At 42.1% G+C, this 19,567-nt stretch overlaps 1 protein-coding gene across 8 annotated transcripts in view; it reads right to left on the reverse strand.

The window, feature by feature from the left end:
* The window catches only part of Gsk3b (glycogen synthase kinase 3 beta), a 150,164-nt gene that overhangs the window by 6,174 nt on the left and 124,423 nt on the right, over nt 1-19,567 (reverse strand). For 3 of the 8 annotated variants that reach the window (XM_006248373.5, XM_039088669.2, XM_039088668.1), the window contains exons 9-11: nt 19,419-19,457; nt 16,649-16,835; nt 9,033-9,131 (exon numbers count right to left, since the gene is read on the reverse strand). In XM_006248373.5, the coding sequence (XP_006248435.1) occupies nt 9,033-9,131; nt 16,649-16,835; nt 19,419-19,457 (325 nt within the window). 8 annotated transcript variants of the gene reach the window in all.

The raw sequence follows: 19,567 nt of genomic DNA on the forward strand, positions 1-19,567 counted from the left end.
GGTGTACTCCTAACAACAAGAATTCCTGGCTAGATGACAGCCCTTCAGGCCTTTCTTCATGTTTATGATTCAGGCATAGGCTGCATTAAAAACATTTCAGAAGAAGGTTGGAAAACCAGTTACTTCAGAACTGTAATGTTCCTCACAAAAGCATCCCCTCGTGCATTTCCTGGTTCCACACAATTGTCACCAAATGCATGGTCATGACCAAACGACACCCACTTTCAGCAGAAGATGCCAGGAGGAACTGCTGTTCTATCTTAAAGCCCAGGACTGACAGGTACCCACCACATCCACATTTAACCAGCACTGCTGAACGATAAAATCTGCTGGATATTCATGTTCCTCAGATTTAAAATCTAACGGTCTCATTATTTTACTCAGCATTGTATCAAAATCATTTGATAAGGAGACTTTAACAGGTACTCATGATTACCTGCTGTGTTGGCTGGCCATCCTTGCCCACACAGTGAGAGAGACCTGGTTCCACACACAAGCAAATCCTTTATATGCAAAATTACAGCTCTTAGTTTGTATTAAAGCATAAAACAACCAAGCAAACAAAAGAAGATATGGCTAGAGGCTGAATGTGGCGTAGGAGCTGCTGTGCAGAGGGTGCTTGGAGGACACCCGCTCATCTTTACTACGTTGAGACAGAGCAGTCAAACACCCGTGTGGGATGGACAGAGGCAAAAGTACTCTGGAAACAACTGCAGAGCTGACACTGCCCCAGGTCAGCCATCTTTAGAAACACGCCCACTGTTCCGCTTCTCAAGAGCCTACAGACATCCTGCCTCCAATCCCAGAACAGAGTTGAGAGGGATGGACAGACGCCATCAAACAACCTGCCCTGGGAAGAGGAAGGCAGGCCTAAGCTCATCCTAATACACTGTAGCACCTCCCAAGATAACAGTGGTGATTCAGGCCTCTGGGTACCCATGCTCACTGCAAAGATTATGGTGTGTGATTTCTAAGGACATAAAAGATGGCTTCCACCGTATTCTCTCTGGATCACTTGGTGTAAGAGAAGACAGCTGATATGATGAAAGCCCTGAGATAAATAAGAAGTCCACAGGAGGAGTGGCTAGACCTGTCAAAGCATGTTAACTACATGGACGACCCAGCCCTAACCCCAGGCAAGCCATGAGATAACTGTATCCCTCGGGAACACCTCCCCTTATTAAATTGTTTTCCTCATACAATAGATCCTGATAGTGGTTGCCTATCCCTCTACTAATCCCAGTTCCTTCCCACGTCCCCTCCCATCAGATCCACGCCTTTCTGTCTCGTAGAAAACAGTCTCCTAAGGGATAATAATAAAATAAATAATAAGGTAAAATACAGTTTAATACATCAGAATAGGACAAAACAAACAGAAGGAAAGAACCCAAGAAATAGCATGCAAACCAGAAACAGACACAGAGACTCACTCATTCGCATACTCAGGAATACCACGCCAACACTAAACTGGAAGCCATGATGTATATGCACATCTTAGCCACCTCATTCAAACTCTCATATAGCCAGATGGCTTCTAGATTCCTAACCTACAGACGAAATGCCAGAGAACATCCATCCTGTTACAAGTTGCTAAAATTCAGGATGGCAACTCAAAGCGGTAAGAACGAACACATTTGTATGTTGAACTTAAATGCCACGAAGCGCTTACACTCAGAGGCCTGGGAAAGCATCACTGACCAAGTACCATCTAAGGTACTGGAGTGTCTCTAACTGTGCAGGGCTGTCTTCATTAGGGTAAACAAAATTACTTCAGAAAAACAACTGCTGGGGGGTGGGGATTTAGCTTAGTGGTAGAGCGCTTGCCTAGCAAGCGCAAGGCCCTGGGTTCAGTCCCCAGCTCCCCCCCCCCCAAAAAAAGAAAAAAAACCCAAAAAAACAAAAAAAAAAAACAACTGCTTCTTCCTTGTTTTCTGAGAAGGGTTTGTATTTGTAGTTCCAGGGCTTCTGTGCTAGATTCTACTATAAGAATTATTATAAGAATTAAAAATATGGCCGGAGAGATGGCTCAGTGGTTAAGAGCAATGAGTGCTCTTCCGGAAGCCCTGAGTTCAATTCCCAGTAACTACATGGTGGCTCACAGCCATCTGTAATGGGATCTGGTGCCCTCTTCTGGTGTGTCTGAAGACAGCGACAGTGTAACCACATAAGATAAATCTTAAAAAAAAAAAAAAAAAAAAAAGAACTAAAATACTTTTGTGACTGTTTTGTTTCCATGTGTTTTCTAAGGTATGTGGGGTGGGGTGTGCACGTATAACTGTGGAAGTTTGAGGTTTATGTGGGGAATCTTCTTGGGTTGTTCTTTCACCTTATTCTCTGAGACAGGATCTCTCAGTCAAACTCACCTATCTCAAAAGTCTCCCTAGCCAGCTTGCTCTGAGGCTCCGTCTCCTTCTTTCGGGTATGACAGGTAGGAGGCACAGCCACAGGACACTTACATGGTTCATGGACTTAATCTCTGGCAATTCCTGCTTGCCTGGGTGGGAAGCACTAACCACTAAGCCACCTGCCCAGCCTCTGGTGATTTCTTAAACGTTTGCCTTTACTTCTTGAGATTGCCTCATTCTCAGCCTAAGTTGGCATAAAATTATGCAGTACAGGCTGGTCTTGAGCTTTTGGTGAGCCTCCTGCCTCAGCTCCCCAAATGCTGTATTACAAGTCTGTGCCACCACACCAGCTTGCAAAACTTTGAACATAAAGGTCCATATCTGGCAAACAGACATACAGACATTTTCTGGGAATAGTAGGAGTGTGTGTGTGTGTGTGTGTGTGTGTGTGTGTGTGTGTGTGTGAACGCGCACGCGCACGTGAACGCTGCCCTAGCCCTAGATTCTCAGAAATGTGGAAGTCACTAGATTCTGGAGTCACGGATTAATGACAACTGTCTCAACACTGGAGACTTCCTCAGTCAAGCTTTTCAGGCCACAGACTTAACAGTCACCATCTTGAGTTCTCCTTTCTCCTTCACTCCTCATTTGTACAGCAATTCCTATGCATTCTGGGGCCCAGTGTGATTACCAAGAGTGCACTGGGAGGCAGTGAAGGGCCACATTTTAACCTGCGGCCACAGGGTCTTAGACAGGCACAGCATGTGGGACGCACTGGCTTGGAGGAGATGGTTCTGCCACCATGAAATCAGGATTTCCAAAGTGTGTCTAGAAGAGAGACCGGCTCTAACCCACAGGAATCCACACTACGGTCTAGCTGCGACCCAGAAATGTTCTATTTATACTGACCAACGAAGCCAAAGTGACTACGAGCTACATGTGGCTATTTAGGCTGTAAATTAAAAACAACATTTAGTGCTTATTTGTTCTAAACACTTTCCGAGTTTTCCAAAAACTACGGTTATTAATTTCTACAAGTGACATATTAGTAAGGGAATATTTTGGGTAGTCGAATTAACCTGTGTAAATGTGTGTTGTGTGCACTTGAGAACTCGTGTGCATTTCATTTCCCACGTTTCTGTTATTTTGCTCTGTAACTCCAGTCCACAGCCAGTGTGCTTGTACTTACTAGGTTAGTAAGAAATCTCATGACATGTCAGGTCCCATACAAAAAATACTGGCATCCAGAAATATATTATTTATACTGCAGAAGTAATTTAGTCAACCTACTCAGTAGAAAAGGCCCTAATGTAAAGCGATGTCTTTTGTTATAAGTCACAGGGATAAACAGAGCTACCACCAGTGGAATCCAAGTGCATCCTAAACTCACCCTGACTAAATCCATCTACACCAGCAAGCTCAAAGCTCCACCTGCACAGCCAGTTTTTGCGTCTCTCTCATAACACCTACTGTGATTTTCACAATAGGTGAAATATATAGTATATTTAATATAAATATAATGTAATATGTAATAAGGGAGAGGAAACCCTCCTTAGCAGCACATCTTCAATTCTTTCCATGCTATTCCTAGAAAGAGACTTGGCACAGAAACCAAGGAAGGCATCAGTCACTGCGAAAATGTAAGCAGAACTCAGACGCCTGTGGTCTAGCCCACCCACCAGGGCCCACGGACAGCCTGTCAGTGAGAGCTCCCGTATCTGATCTGCTGAGACCAGAGACACTGCAGAGGCAAGCACATTCTAAGGAAGGGGCTTGACTGTTCAGGGTAGAATATGGGGTTATAGGAAATGTTTTCTTTTTTAAGTTAAAAAAAATCTAATTAAGGAAATAATGAACGAAAAATAAATAAAAGCACGTAAGTTCAGGCAAGGAAGTGAAATCTGAAGAACACTTAAGAAACATCCACGGTGAGCTATAAAACATTCACTAGGTGAATCCTTTAGGAGGCAGTGGAAACCTCCAGGTAATCTTGACTTAATAGGACAGGACACGCTTTGTACGCACATAAGTCACAATTTTCTAGAGGCAGCACCTACCACTCACTGCTTTTGTAAAAGTAACTAAGTTAATTTTCCTTTTTTAAAAAAAGGCATTTGTGTATGCATAATTTGTATGTGTGCAGGAAAATGTGCATGCTGTGTATGGGCATGCTCAGGAACTGCGTGATTGTGTGTCAGCCTCGGAAATGCATCCTACTACTTTAAAATACTTTGTCATACATACATACATACATACATACATACATACATACATACATACATGCATGCATGCATACACCCGTGCCATGGAAAACCTGGGGTGGTGGTGGTAGTGGATTTAGTTTGGTCCTTTTACCACATAGATCCCAGGTATCAACAAGTGTCCTTACCTACCAACATGGGACAGGATCTCTCACTGGCCTGGAGCTCACCTATCAGGCTAGAATGGAGAACCAGCAGTCCCCCAGGACCCTGTCTCTGCCTTCTTACTGCTAGATTATAAGCAAGTACACCACACTTGGCATCGAAAGCATTTTGGGGATTGAAGTAGGGTCTTATGCTTGCAAGGCAAGCACTTTACAAACTGAGCCAGGGTTTTTTTTTTTTTTTTTTTTTTTTTTTCTTTTTTTCGGAGCTGGGGATCGAACCCAGGGCCTTGTGCTTGCTAGGCAAGCATTCTGCCGCTGAGCTAAATCCCCAACCCCTGAGCCAGGGTTTTAAACCACTCAAGAAGGCCAAACTCCTGGTCCTTGTCAGACCTGTGTGACTGGGGAAACGGCATGCATCGCCATACCAACCTGGCAGGTTTCACTGCAGTGATTCAGACAAGTTTATGAAGTAAACCTAACCCAACATACAGTGCACACAGACTGGCTGGTGTGAGTCTCTTAAACTGCAATAGTTTAAAATAGAAATCTAGGTCCCGAGAAGAGCTACACTCATTTGGCCACATTGGTAACATATATAAACATGTGCACAGTGAACCTTCCCCACCCCTACTCTTCTGGGAAATTAAAAAAAGTACTTTCACTACAATGGGGAGTAGAAACTGGAACAGGGTTTTGGAAGGCAATTTGACAGTTTGTATTAAAAACTTTAAAATTCCTTATTCCTTCAACATTACTTCCCAAACTATTTTTATTAGCTAGTTTGAAAGAATACGCAGGGCTTTATGAAAAGGTAAGTTTCATTGCCCTTTTCAGAAGAGCAAAAGAAAAAAAGCCAAACAATCCTTAAAATACATCTCTCATGTTCAAAAGGAACAAATTAGATGAATTACCACAAAGCTTTAGGAATACAATACTATTAAGTAATAGAAAAATACAACATGTGACTACAGTAGTATACCTTGACACTCAAAATAGTGTAAGCCCATTTAAATGAAAAGCTCATTTTTCTGGCTACTCATGTACAGACTAATACACAAAACAACATTATCTGTGATTACCTCTGGAAGCAAGAACATTGAACACACTGTCCCCCAGATTAACTATGCATTGATAGTGGAAGAAAAAAAAAGCTTAAAAAAAAAAGCCACACAATTTTCTAAATGACACACACAGTCAAAGAACTGAAAAGAAGAAGGTAGATCTAAGGGGCAGGCCAGAACTGGTCTACATCAGCAGACATCGAGAGCTTTCAAGGCAGGATCTACAAGTTCAGCCCAGTCCAAGTCAAACGACAGAGAAGCCGTCTCAGTCAAGTCCCTCGATTCCCTTTTTCTGAGAAAGGTTTTCAACCAGGAAAGGACAAGAATCCTAGTCAACAAAACACAGTCTGAACAAAGGGCAAGAAACACGTAAGATATCTTCAAACTCAGAGCCCACAGTTCAGAAACAAATCTGAGATGGACTCCAGAATTCATTTAATAATTACTGAAGATACTAGAAATTTTCCTGACTTTAACTCTCCCAAACAAATTAGAACGAGTTTAATTTCCATTTTTGATAGAGTTATTTTTCTAAGTTGGAAAGGGGCTGAGAATTTTCTCGACAACAGAATGTATTTCCTGAGAGTTTCTGCTGTTGTTCTGACTCATGTGTAAATGACTACGATATAAAGTTGGTTTATGGCTAAGCAAGCAGGAGCAGGAAGCAGTCTCGAGAGGCGACATCTGTAACGAGGCCTGCCCAGTTCCTCAGCAGCAGCGGGGTACAGTCAAACAGTCTTAGCCTTGTCTATCCCCTTAGATGGCGTTTCTCTATTTAGGTAGAAGAGGCATATTTATGGAGTGTGCATGTGATACACAAGCTATAAAAACCAACTGCCTTATCATTTTAGAACATACCCAGGACAGTCTGTCATCTTCATCAGTACTGAGAGCTGTCCTCAACAGTTTGGTTGGCTGAGCATGATCTCATGTGGCTTACTGAGGAGAGCAACACATACAGAAATCACTTGCAGAATGGCAGGGGCATCAATTTATATTGGGTGATGGAAAAATGAAATTTGCTCACTTTTGTCAGTAATGGGTCCAGTTATTGGAACAATCCTGAACAAACACCAACAATCATGAGATCGATAAATCTGTGCTCAGTAAACGATGAAAATGTAAACTGAAATCACTGGCTTCAAAGTTATTCTCAACAGCAAGAAACTTACTGAACAATCATCTATATTCTTTAGACCATCATCCTCTACAAAGAAAGATGCTCTGAGTAAGACATCCTCCTACCCTCACTTCAATTCATCTGCTAGTTAATCGTATGATCTCTGAAGTGTTCGTGTGTGAACTCATAGAAGGTTGATTGTCCAGTTTATAAAATCTGTCACTACAGTCTTTGTTATTTTATGATTACAGTCTCTGTATGTAGTAGCTTTTTCCTCTTCTACTAGATGTATTAGGAAGTTAAAGCCCTAAAATGGGATTGATGATTTTACAGTTTGAACCTGATGGTTGTATATTGTAACACTTTAATCACTGCACCTGCAGTGGCCACCTGAACACTAAACACAACCGAACAAAGAAGTAATCAGCATGCGTTTACGTCACTCATTAGCAGACACACTATCTCAACCATTTTCAAAAAAGGTGAGACACTGTGACTACAAAGTGTGTTAGTCAAAGTTTCTGTAGCAAGAACTAACTATATATTCCCAAAATAATACTGACAGGATTTTAGGACTCCATCCAGGTAAGTAAAATTTATTGGGTTTCCAGAAGCAGCAACACAAAGAATTCATCAAGATCTGGGTATCTGGAAGCCACTTGATAGTTTTGGCCATCAGTCCGTTTCATAGCAGTGAGTATGATCATGGTCTTGTCTTGCTTTTCTGTTTCTGTTCTTAGTACTTAGCTTTGCTCACAGGCTTAAAGGAAAGCCACAGAAACCCAATCTTCCTTCTAGCCAGCTACAGACAGGACCACTTCTGAGGCGCCACCGGAAGCCTCTGTATCCCAACGAGTTTGCTGTAGACAAACTCACCGGTACTGTGCAGAGCTGTAACAGGCTGGACGGTAATTTCAGGATTATGCCTTAGTTCTGAATTCATTTTTGTCCAAACCTTTTTAGTTGACTGACATGCTGCTGAAGACAGTATTTGGTTCTTTGTGACTCAGCCTCTAAATTGTAAATTCTTTCTGATACCGAGTTTCTATTACAGGGACTTAAATCAAGAAGACCAACTACTGTAGTAATGCAGAGGCTCACATTCTAACTCATTAGACCCGGGGCATGCTGGGGCTAGTATATGCTGCTCTCATTTAGGTTGAATGATTGGAAATTCTGACCTTGAAAATTTAATATTTAAAATATGTCTAGGTTCAGATATTAGAAAGTCTAGAGCTTTGCAGATTAGCTGTCAATTTCTTTGAAGCATGAAGCAGATTTGGAAATGGCTTACAAGAAAAGCTTTGTCTATGCCTAAATGTGTTCTCTATGTCTATGTGGAGATGAGGGTCTCACTTATTCATTCTATGCTCTAGCTTCAACCTGGGGTCTTTGTGAGATTTTCTTGTTTTGTTTTCTGGGTGGGGTGGGGAAGTGAGGAGGAGGACAGCCTAATGGCGCTCTGATGCAAAATCAAATGTATTTTCGTTGCACTCTTAGCCCTGTCGATGGTTTAAGATTAGATCAACGTACGTCCACTCTTCTTAAATCATCCTCTTTAGGGTATTAGTGGAGTTCATCTGGAAGTGAGAACTAAAGTGAGGCATTCTCCAATGTTCCATTTATAAAGACTGTTTTCTCCTATAAACATCTTACACTGAGAAGCCAGGGTATCTCTTACTCCCTTCCCCCTCTGTCCCTTCTCTCCCCAATCCCCTCGAGTCCTCTCTCCATGTGTTCATGGCTGGCTTCTACTCCTCTCTCCTCCCTCCCCTTCCTCCCCCCCTCTGCCTTTCTTTGTCTCTACTCCCACCTCAACTCCCCTCCCCATGCCCTAAATAAACTCTATTCTGTACTTAAAAAAAAAAAAAACAAACCCAAAACCAGAAAAGGATATGCCTTACATATAAGTTATGTACATGTGTGTTTATAATATTTCTCGGTTACTTTTTTGTAACCTTTAATTGTAACTGCTTTAAGTGGAAAGCAGTATTTTATTCTCTTTCACTCATTTGGGTACTATCTGGCTTTGATACGTAAAGGGAGTTAAACGTTCATAGCACAGAAAATGGAGATAACAGTGTCCTTTGGAAATCAGCGGGTTAGACAAGTGGACCAAAAAGACGCGCTGTGCTCACCTGAGGCTGCTGTGGCGTTTGCAGGAGGTGAAGCAGCTGCCTGAATCCGAGCGTGAGGAGGGATAAGGATGGTGGCCAGAGGTGGGTTACTTGACAGTTCTAGAGTAACAGAGACAGACATTAAAGTTCAGACTCCACCCTTTACCTGAAATACCTTTATAGGTAAAAATAAAAGGCATGATATTAAAATACCAGTTTATAAACTGCACCAGTGAGCCAGTAATTAAGTTAGAGGGGAAGTGCACAGTCATGTGACACAGAGCTGACAGATTATAAGAACTAAGTTTATCTTGGACAAAGGCAGCAGTGAGAAGTTTGAGGCTGAGTGTATATACATCCTTCCTGCCACCCCCCATCACCTGTAACTCCTGACTGTAACTTAGAACAGCAGCAAACAGAAATGGGTAAATGAACAGACAGCAGCCAAGAAGGGTGGGCAGACAGGAGCAGTGAACACAGGAATGCTTTCGCTTTCGCTCCATTTTATATTCCTTAAGGTAAGTGGGGCTGAGTTTGCTTAAGTACCCAGTGATGCCTTCAAGAAGTGTGACTGTCCTTCCAGTTTGCTGGGGAGCGAGTCATGCCTGGCACTCTGCCTTATAATCTGTGGGTTCTCTTTTCACCACCCCCCATCCAGAGTCACATTTGAAATAGCATGTGCCTGTAGGACGATACCAACCTCTCACCTAGAGTAACATCTTGACAATTTAAATGCATGGCATTAACTGAGAAGTTGTGAAATAAAGGAAGCCCCAAACCCATTAAGTAGTTTGAGGTTTCCTTTTATTCCCCTGTAAATCTCTTTCCCCAAGTTGCTAGAAAGCAAAGTGTTCAGATGTAACAGTTTAAAAATGTTCGAGGGTCAAAACCTTTGCCAATGGTGATTTATTTACAGGTTGGCAACTAAATACTAATTTTATACTAAATTAAGATTCTAAATAAGACTATAGTCTAACTAAGAAAAGCAATGAAATGATACCAAGATTCATGAAAAATTAATGGAAGAAAAAAGCTTTAAGTGCAGAGAAAGAGTCAGTGTTTGGTGAGTGAGAGCATTTAGTCAAACAGAAGTCTTCCTCTGGGAAGCTATACCCTACTAGGGAGGGTGTAAGAGGCAGGCGTTACTCCCACTGAGCAACAAGAGGATACCACACTAGTTTGCTTGCAGCCAGGCACTTTAACAGGTCCAGATCCAGGGATCTGAGTTGGCCCACCCCAAAATCTATATCATCTGTGAATTGTAGGGATGTGTGAAAGAGTGGGTCCTACTGATCCAAAGCTGCAGGATCCCCAGGAGACAGGGCAACAACAGGGTAACCAGGAGGAGTTATGATGAGAACCCAATATTGATGGTGTCACAGAAGTCAGAGATCTCGAACAAGACCAATGATTCATTGCAATGAACATTTGCCAAGTGAAGATGTGTGGACAGAGAAATATACTATGGGACATACTGTGCCATACTACAGGTTTCACAACGAGATGTCTATGCTTTGTTTACTGATGTGGGGTGGTGGTGGTGGTGATGGTGGTGGTATGTGTGTGTGATTTTAGGTTGCAAGAGCAAACGGCAGCTATGAGGGAATGGAGAGATAATGGGACTGGGATGCATGTGAAACTCAAAGAATAAAAAGTTAAAAGAAAAGTTAAGCAGTAATATCCTGACTGGGCCAGCAGAGGTATCTGGTAGCAGCCATGGCTGATTATGCAGTGTATATAGTTATTCTTCATTAACCTGAAAGAAATTTAAACTTGTTATCCCAAGTAAAATACAAAGAAAAAACCCACCCACACATTTAATAATATTGGGTGTGAATCAGTTTGCTAGGTCTCAGAGATCTTTTAGTGTCTTTGCTGGACCAACAGAAAACAGAGCTGGCCAAATGAACAAAAAGGCAGTCAAGTCTGCTAGAATGACAGCACTTTTGGATCAAAGGGCCCTATGTGTTCAACACCTAGAAGAAATCTGAAAGAGGGAAGGAATGTAATGGAAGCATGTTGACAAAGCTACATGAAGACAAACCTCCACACACACACGGGTTGGAGGTGTCCAGTGGCTCTCCTCACGGCCCGGGTGCCCATTCCCTTTCGTTGACTTTCTCTTTTCTGATCACTTGTTCAGTGTGTGTGCACACTGGCCTTACCCAGACTGATACAGCATTCCTCCCCAAGGGCTCCCAGTGGAGGGTGCACATATTTCTTATGATTAATCCAAGAAACACAAGTATCATTTGTGCACTAACTTTCGAGGTACAGTAACCAGCAGACCGAACTTAGCTGTGTTGTAAACTTTAATTGTTAACAGCTACAGCAATCAGAGGCAAGCTAGAAATGCACATAAATATCCATTACATTAACAGAAAATGGCTGTATTTATGTAAAGTGACGTTGCAGCACTCATTCAACTCAAGTCAGTGAGCACCTCAGACAGGAAGCCCAGGGCTTCTTTTTATTTGGAGACGAGGTGTAGAGCAAGGTGTCACCGAGTTTGTTTGGAGAGAGGAGAAGTCACTGCTACCAGCGGGAGCTTGCTGTTTCTTCACAATTCTTTCACCTAACAGTGGTTATCCAGATACTCCCTACGATATACAGTCAAGGGGATGACTAGGCCTCCTCCTTTAGCCTCTTGAAACACACAGTTCTCCAACCCATTAGTTACCAACTGCTCTTAAAAACTCCGCATTTTAAAGCTGCACTTTAAATATATATATTTATATATTCAAATAGAACAGCACCCAGTAATTCCATGTCCTTATGCAGAAATACTGCTCAAGAGTAACAGTGATTTAGAAATCACTGTAATTTTACAAATCACTGGGAGAAGGCACTCCTCTACTGTGACAGTTCACTTTCAGAATGGCCGACAGGAATTTTTAAGACAAAACACATACATATATACTCACATGCATTCTCACGAACTCTCACTAATATATTTAGTCTCAGGAAAAACGATTCCCAGAATCTTTCTAGAGTCCACTTGAGTAGATAGAAAGGTTTTCCAACTACTACAATTTTCTCTGATTCTCACAGAATTACAACATAGCTACCTCTGATTTATCTATCTATATTATGTCCAAACACACATGTGCAATGGTTAGTTTTAACTCTCAACTTGATATAATCTAGCATTGATCTCATGGGTATGAGATTCTTAGAGAGAGAGAGAGTCTAGCTGAGGTATAACTGTGAGGAATCTTTTATGTAAACTGATCTGAGAAGACCCACTTTAGAAGTGTGGCACTGTCCTGGTTTAAGTCCTGGATGGTACTACAATTGAAGCGAACTGAGCAGGAGGAGGTGTGCATGCATTTGCTCTCTCTGATCCAGACTGTAGATCTTACTAGCTGCTTCAAGTTCCTGATACCCTGGCCTCCCTGCAAGGAGGACCTGGAGTTGTGAGCCGAATCAAATAAACTCTTTCTCCTGTGACACTGCCTTTGCCGGGTGCCGTTTCACAGTAAATGGGGAGAGAACTAGGGTGTGTACTCTTTAAACCATGAAAACATAACCATACCAGGATGGTGTAGAATTGTGCTTGTGTGTGATATATGGGCAAATAAAATGGTTTTCAATACCAAGATAAAATACTTAGTCTTTTTTTAAAGTGTGAATATTAGGTGTGTACATTGTTAAAAAAGCTTGAACTATATTAGTTTTCTCGAATTGAGACTTTATTTTAAAACATAGCACCAGAGCTAAACATTATAATGAAACTGCAGGGTGTGTGTGTGTGTGTGTGCGTGCGCAGGTGCATATGAACATACGTATGTGTGCACACACACCAAACCATGGGTGCCATTTTGCCTTTGGGATTACAAGTACGCACCACTAGTCTTGTCTTTCTTAATCTAGTTAGCCTGATGAAAAATGGTTCCCAGGATGTATTTACAGAGTCCACTTGACTAGATAAAATTTTTTGGAGGGGTGGCTCTGGGTATCAGACTCAGGCCCTCATTCATGTATGTCAAGTTACTGGTTGAGTTATACTCTCAGTCCAAGCTTGAAAATTACCAAGGGCAGCTGATTCTACCAGATACTGGAATCTAAAAGTGACCCAAAGACCTTCAGTATTTTCAAGGTCATATTTTAAAGCATAAAGCTTTTTTTCTTTTTTGCTTATGGTTGCAAACAACAAGAGAACAGATGCAGGGAGTGAAGGAAGCCCTGAGTGTGTGACGTCCTCAGTGAATGTGCTGCTGACATGAGCTGTCCATGTCAAGGACCCCACAGCCCACCTCTCAGGATGTGACAAAGCCTCCCCACCTCTCAGGATGACAACCACAGAAAAATGACAAAGCTTTTCCTTCTGGTCTATGTGCAGATGTTGATAGCATGTGTGGAAAAGGCCCACCAGTGCTTTCTCTCCCTGGATGTCTGTGACCTGAAGTCTGCTCTACTACAGAGGTGACTTTACCAAGATTAGCTAAACTGTAGGCTTGCTCCAGCCGTACACCCTAAGTCCTGCCTTCTTGTTATCTGTAGGCAGGAACCCCAGCTCCTTGTCCAGGGGATGCAACAACCCCACTTCTCCTTTCACCTCTGCACAACAAACACGCTGCACTTCAGAGTGCAGACACTGTTCCAGCAAGGGCCCAGACCACTGAGCCCAGACCCCGTCTGTGTTTCCATCTGTCTGTCCTCTCTTCATTTCCTCAACATTCTCACTGGACCCAAGTCCCCAAGGCCACCAAAGGACATAGTACGCAGGCAGTAGCACTCACTGAATCCTGACTCAGTACAGTGAGATAAACAGGTTAAGGCTAACACCCATCAGGAAGATGACTGACAGCAAAGGCAAGTGCTGACATGCTGTGGAGGAATCGGAACTCTTTACCCTGCTGGTAGGGCTGTAAGACGTTCATCTGTGGAAATAGTGCGCTAGTTTCTGTAAACAGAATTGTCATGTGACTGAGCAGTGCCCCAATTATTGGAACAAGCATCAGCATATAAACCATTGCAGCAGGGCCCAAAAGTCCGTCAGAGATGAATGCCTACGTAAATATGGCTGCAGCCCTACAGAATGCTCTTCATCCACAAGAAGGAATGGCGGGCTCATACATGTGCTATGGATGAAAACAGGTTAGGTGGAGGAAGTCAGATCATACGTTAAGGGTTCCATTTATACAAAATATCCAAAACGGATAAATCCATGGAGACGAAAAGCAAATTGGCTGCTGCTAGGGGCAGAGAGGCTATGGGGAATTCATGCTTAATGGGGACATGATTTCAGGAGCAAAGAAAATGTTTTGGAAGTTGATAAAGGTCTTAGCTGCATAGCACCAGAGATATAAAAATGACACGACACTGTTAACTTTTTAAAAAGTTATCCTCGTGAATTTCTTATCAGTGTTTAAAAACAAAAAACCTAGGCATCTATTGAATTGGTAACGCAAGAATGTGTGCGCCTGCACATACACACCCACACGCACACACGCACGCACGCACGCACGCACGCACGCACGCACGCACGCACGCACGCACGCAGTGAAGAGGTGCTAAATGCCAATAACTTTCCTTTGTGAAGAGCACTAAGAAAAAGGCCATTTATCAACGTTCTAGCTTAGCCTTTTGTCAAACTGCAGTTGCCCAACAGTAACACCCGAACCACACAGCTTCCTTCTGGTACCTCCAGGCCCAGGGGTGGGCACACAGAAAAACAACTTGCTCCCAAGTTAACTGGACTCTCGCCGGCCCGTCGTCTGCGAGTACTCAAGCTATCTGCTGATTTCCTACTATCCTTTTCAACTTTGTAACTAGAACAATGCTTACCCTCTTTACGATGCACTAAGGAGGTGAGGAGCCCTCTCTAACCAACACAGAGACATTTTCTTTATTTGAAAATGAACATTCTCCCTATACATTTAGGTTATTCTAAATTGAATGTGGAGGGATACATGTAAGATTTGAGGGAACAGTAATGGCTTAAGACTGTCAACATTATGCGGCTATCATCTGTGCTGAGGCGGGTTTTAAACCATGTTTAAGAGTACTCAGATGTCCTGAGACTATTAACTCTGTTAAAAGCTGATCCAAAACTCTGAAATGTTTGGGATCCTGATTACCCTATGTTAAGCAGAACACTAATGAGCAGAGGGTAGAATATTGAAAGAAGCACTTGAATTATAGAGCCTGGAAGACGGAAGTTGTAGTAACATTGGAGTGGTTTTAGAATGAACCCTCCACATTCAGTAGATGAAATGTCTTTCTCAGTCACAGAAGGCTCCCAACTCCCACACATATTTCCTAGCCTGACCAATCCTTACCACTCAGCCAGTCAGCACACTAACCTTGTTCTATTCTTGTGTTTAGTTGGTGGGGGTGGGAGGGGATCCTATCAGAGGAGTAGTAAGACAGTGGAAGACTGACACGGAGTCTTACTCAGGGAAGAAGATGACGGCTCTCTTGGGACTCACTGGAAACCACCAATGAACGAGTGCACTCGGTCTCCCATTACTGTTTACTCAGCAGCAAGCAATGGGGCCCAGACCAGAAGGGACGGTAATTTCTCTATTCGTCTTGCGTTTGGTCCTGCAGTTTGTGGGCCTTCTAGTCTCCCTTGTTTTTATTTTTTAACTAAGATAATTGAGTTTAGAGAAATATAGGTGTGGTCTGACTTAGATGCACCCCCACAGACTCATGTATTTGAATGCTTAGTCATCAGGAGTGAGGATTACAGGAAACAGTTAAGGAGGTGTGGCCTTGCTGGAAGAAATGTGTCACTGAGGTTTTACAAGCCCAAGGCAGGCCTCTTTGTCTCTCTCCCTGCTGCCTGGGGATCAGAACGTAGAGCTCTCGGACACTTCTCTAGGACCATGTTTGCCACATGCTATCATGCCCCCTTTCATGATGGGCTCAACCTCTGAGACTGTAAGTGAGCCCCAATTAAGTGTTTTCTTTTTATAAGAAAATATAAAAAGGTCATGGTGTCTCTCAACAGCAAATGGAATTAAGACAATAGGCAAAACTCATGTCTAGGTTATAAAAACCTGCTGTAAATGCTGGAAAGCAAGAAATACTAATAGTCTATCTTTTAGATTTAAATCTAAGGGTTACACTATTACTTAATCTTTTTACTCGGACTCTGTGAAATCACTATATATTTCACATGTCCAAATTTACAACGATCTGGACAAAAAAAAAAAAATGGACAAACCAGGACAGTTCGCAAACTTTCATCTATCGTTACCGCTCAAAACTGATATAATAAAGTGCAGGCTCTTCTTAACCTCCGCAGGTCCTTAATGTGACTACGTCTGTCTTAGGTTATTACCAACAAAGTGTCATTTCACATCTATTCATCGGCGTCTTAGTTACTTATATATCTCTGTGATAACATATCATGACCACAGCAACTTATAGGAAAAAAGTTTATTTTGGGTGCATGGTTCCAAAAAACTCATTAGAGTCCTTGATAGTGGAGGGGGGCGGGGTGGGAGATCTTAAACCACAAAGGAAGCCGAGAACAAGCACACAGGATACATGAAGTGACATACTTCAGCAAGGCCATACCTCCTCACCCTCCCTCAAACAGCCTCGACTGGGGACCAGTATTCGAAAGCTGCAGACTTAAGAAGGGCGTCCCACTCAACAGACAAACACGAGGTGTCTGGGATTACCTTGAGTGGTAAAGTTGAAGAGGGCAGGTGTGTCTCGCCCATTTGGTAGTTTGACATTTGGGTCCCGTAATTCATCAAAAAATGAATGTGCACAAGCTTCCAGTGGTGTTAGCCGGGCGGTCGGCGTGTACTCCAGGAGACGGCTACACAGTGCGATTGCCTCTGGTGGAGTTCGGGGCCGAAAGACCTGAAAGGACAAAACAGCAGAAAGAACAATTAAGCTCTAGCTAAGAACCCAATCAAACAATGCTTTGAGTACTGAGTTAATTCTCACCATATAAAACCGCGGTTACAAAATCTAGAATGAGAGAGTTAACTGCATGGGATAGACCATAATGGGTGAACTGCTCACTAATCAAAAACTATGCAAGAAAAGCTCAGAGAAGCAAGAAAAGCTACCTCTTAGGCAAAGTGGCATAATTAATTAAGCATGCCTAGACACTACTACAGGCATATAAAAGCTGAGATCTGGAGGCAAGCATGACTAGAATAATTTTTTTTAATTAAAGTTTTTACTGCTAAAACATGAGATTGCCTTGGTATTCTTTTAAGCAGAACAACTGTTGACAATGGACTGCACAGTCAGAGTTTTTTAAAAGAGAAGCTGTTTTAATTGTAAAAATGCTAATGGCTCCATATAATCTTGATACAGAGCCTTTTATTATTCAAAGATTCTGGAGTACCTAGGCTTCCTACTTTGTTAGTCATCATTCACATTTGGATTTCTTTCAGTGAATAGTCCAGAGTTTTTAATTGGACAACAACAACTTAGTTTTTCAGCAAGGGCCATAATCTCAGAAAGGTCAATTTAAGTCTAAATTGAAGCAATTAATCTAATTTGCTTAAAAGAACACATAGCTTTCTACTCACTGTGACTTACACTGAACCAGCACATAAAATGATGCACACAGACCTTATTCTGTAAGGACAGCTAGTAGTTAAGGGGGATGTAAACAGGAGCAGATGGGACTCAGAACCCTTGAATGTAAAGAAACTAAACCATACCCTTTGATGGAAAGAAGTGGTAGGAGAGCAAGGGTGGGGCTGGAGAAGGTGGACCAGGGAGGCGTGCAGATGGTAATGGGCGAGGAAAACCCCAGGAGGCCAAGGCTTCCTAGCAGCAGCTGACAGGGCAAGTCCTGGTCACTACAGGGTTCATTAATACTCATGAGACTCCCCAGGACTTTCTAAAGAAACTGGTAACCGGATGGATTGTTTTCCTTCCCTTTACAGAACTACTGTTAATTACAGAAATGGATTATTTCCTACAGAAATTGAGTAAGTGCCTGGAGAGCATCTTAAGAACTTATTTTAAGACTTGGTCAACTTATTGGCGACTTTAAAAAGACCTGTGGCAAAGCCAAAACTTTCTTGTCTTCATACTTTTAACTACTATAATTTGCCATAGCCAAGGAAATCTTAAAGCTGCTATACACTTTTAAATGTTTCATTTTGCCACCATTTTTGGTCACTTCCCTGTTTCCAAGTGCCAATCAAATCCATAATGCAGAAAAGAAAACCATCATAGTTAGCCAGGCATAGTGACCCACATCCAGCACTCTGGAAGCAGAGGCAGGCAATTCTTTATGAGTTCAAGGTCAGCCTGGTCTACATGTTGACTTCCAGGACAACCCGAGGTACATACTGAGATTGTGATTCAAAACTGTAAGAAAAATATTAAAATGATTGGCACTTTGTATCTAACTGACAATTTATGGATTTACTTGCTAATCTAAAATAAAATGTTTTGGTACCAATTTTGGTATTAGGTAAGTAGACAGCACTTGAATATAAATATAACTCCTGCTAAAATCCAAGCACAGAGGTCATAGAGGTTCATGCTTGAGTGTGCATGGTGGTGCACGCCTTAACCCCAGCACTTGGGAGGCAGAGGCAGGCAGATGTCTATTATATGAGTTCGAGGCCAGCCCGAGTTACACAGTGAGTATGAAGCCAGTGACACATAGTGAGGCTCTGTCTTAAACACAAAACAAAACGAGCGACCTAAACCGTACTATAGTTATGAGAATTTTTCTGTTAAAAGTCTTAAGAAGTTAGAGTTATGATTTTATTTTGGATTATTTAAAAAACTAGTTCCCTGTATCTTTTTTGGTCTTTTATTGGCTACCAGGAACCGCCTGTCATTTGGGTACTAAGGCATATACATTAGCTTGTTTTGTGAAGAAATCCTAACTTGAGGTACCAGAGTTAAAAAAGAATCTATGCCAAAGTCTTTATTAGAATAGATTTTTTTGAAGACCCGCCTTTTAAAAAGTACTCGTTTACTTTAAATCTTTAGGAGAGTCCTCATGAGAAAAGCCTTAGTTTGGTACTCTATGGATACAGGGTAAGTTGAAAAGTATGTGAATCGAGGCCTAGTCTATCCATAATATGGGGTATGGTAGCATGCGCCTTCCAAAGGCATAGTCCCAACTGGACACTAGCTGCTGTAAAGACAGGAAGCCAACAGCTACTGAAATGTGGCCTCTAGCCAAGCCTCTGCATCTATTTCGCTCCTTAACCACTGAAATAAAATACAGGACCTTTGGCTGCATGTTAAGAATAATTAAAATCCATGCTTTTCCATCTAGATGTCAATGGATATCGACCAGTGAACTATGCTACGTGAAAACCTGTATTATACAGTACAGAACCAGCGACCAATCCCCCGTACTGATTTCATTAGCACATTCCAACAGCAGTTCTCACCCTTTTCCCTAGTGTTATAAAATGGACCTAAAGTTTAAAAAAAAAAAAAAAAAGTACATACCCGTGCTCCTGGGGTGAAATGTCCTGTTCCTGATGGATCCTAAAGGTGATAATGCAGTGAAATAATCCAAACAGGGGAAGTCAATGCAAGAGAGAATAGTCCAGCAAGGAAAGATATATAGCCAATGTTATAAGAAATCCATGGTGTAG

The sequence above is a fragment of the Rattus norvegicus genome, chromosome 11 (assembly GCF_036323735.1).
Source record: "Rattus norvegicus strain BN/NHsdMcwi chromosome 11, GRCr8, whole genome shotgun sequence".
NCBI classification, from domain to species: domain Eukaryota; kingdom Metazoa; phylum Chordata; class Mammalia; order Rodentia; family Muridae; genus Rattus; species Rattus norvegicus.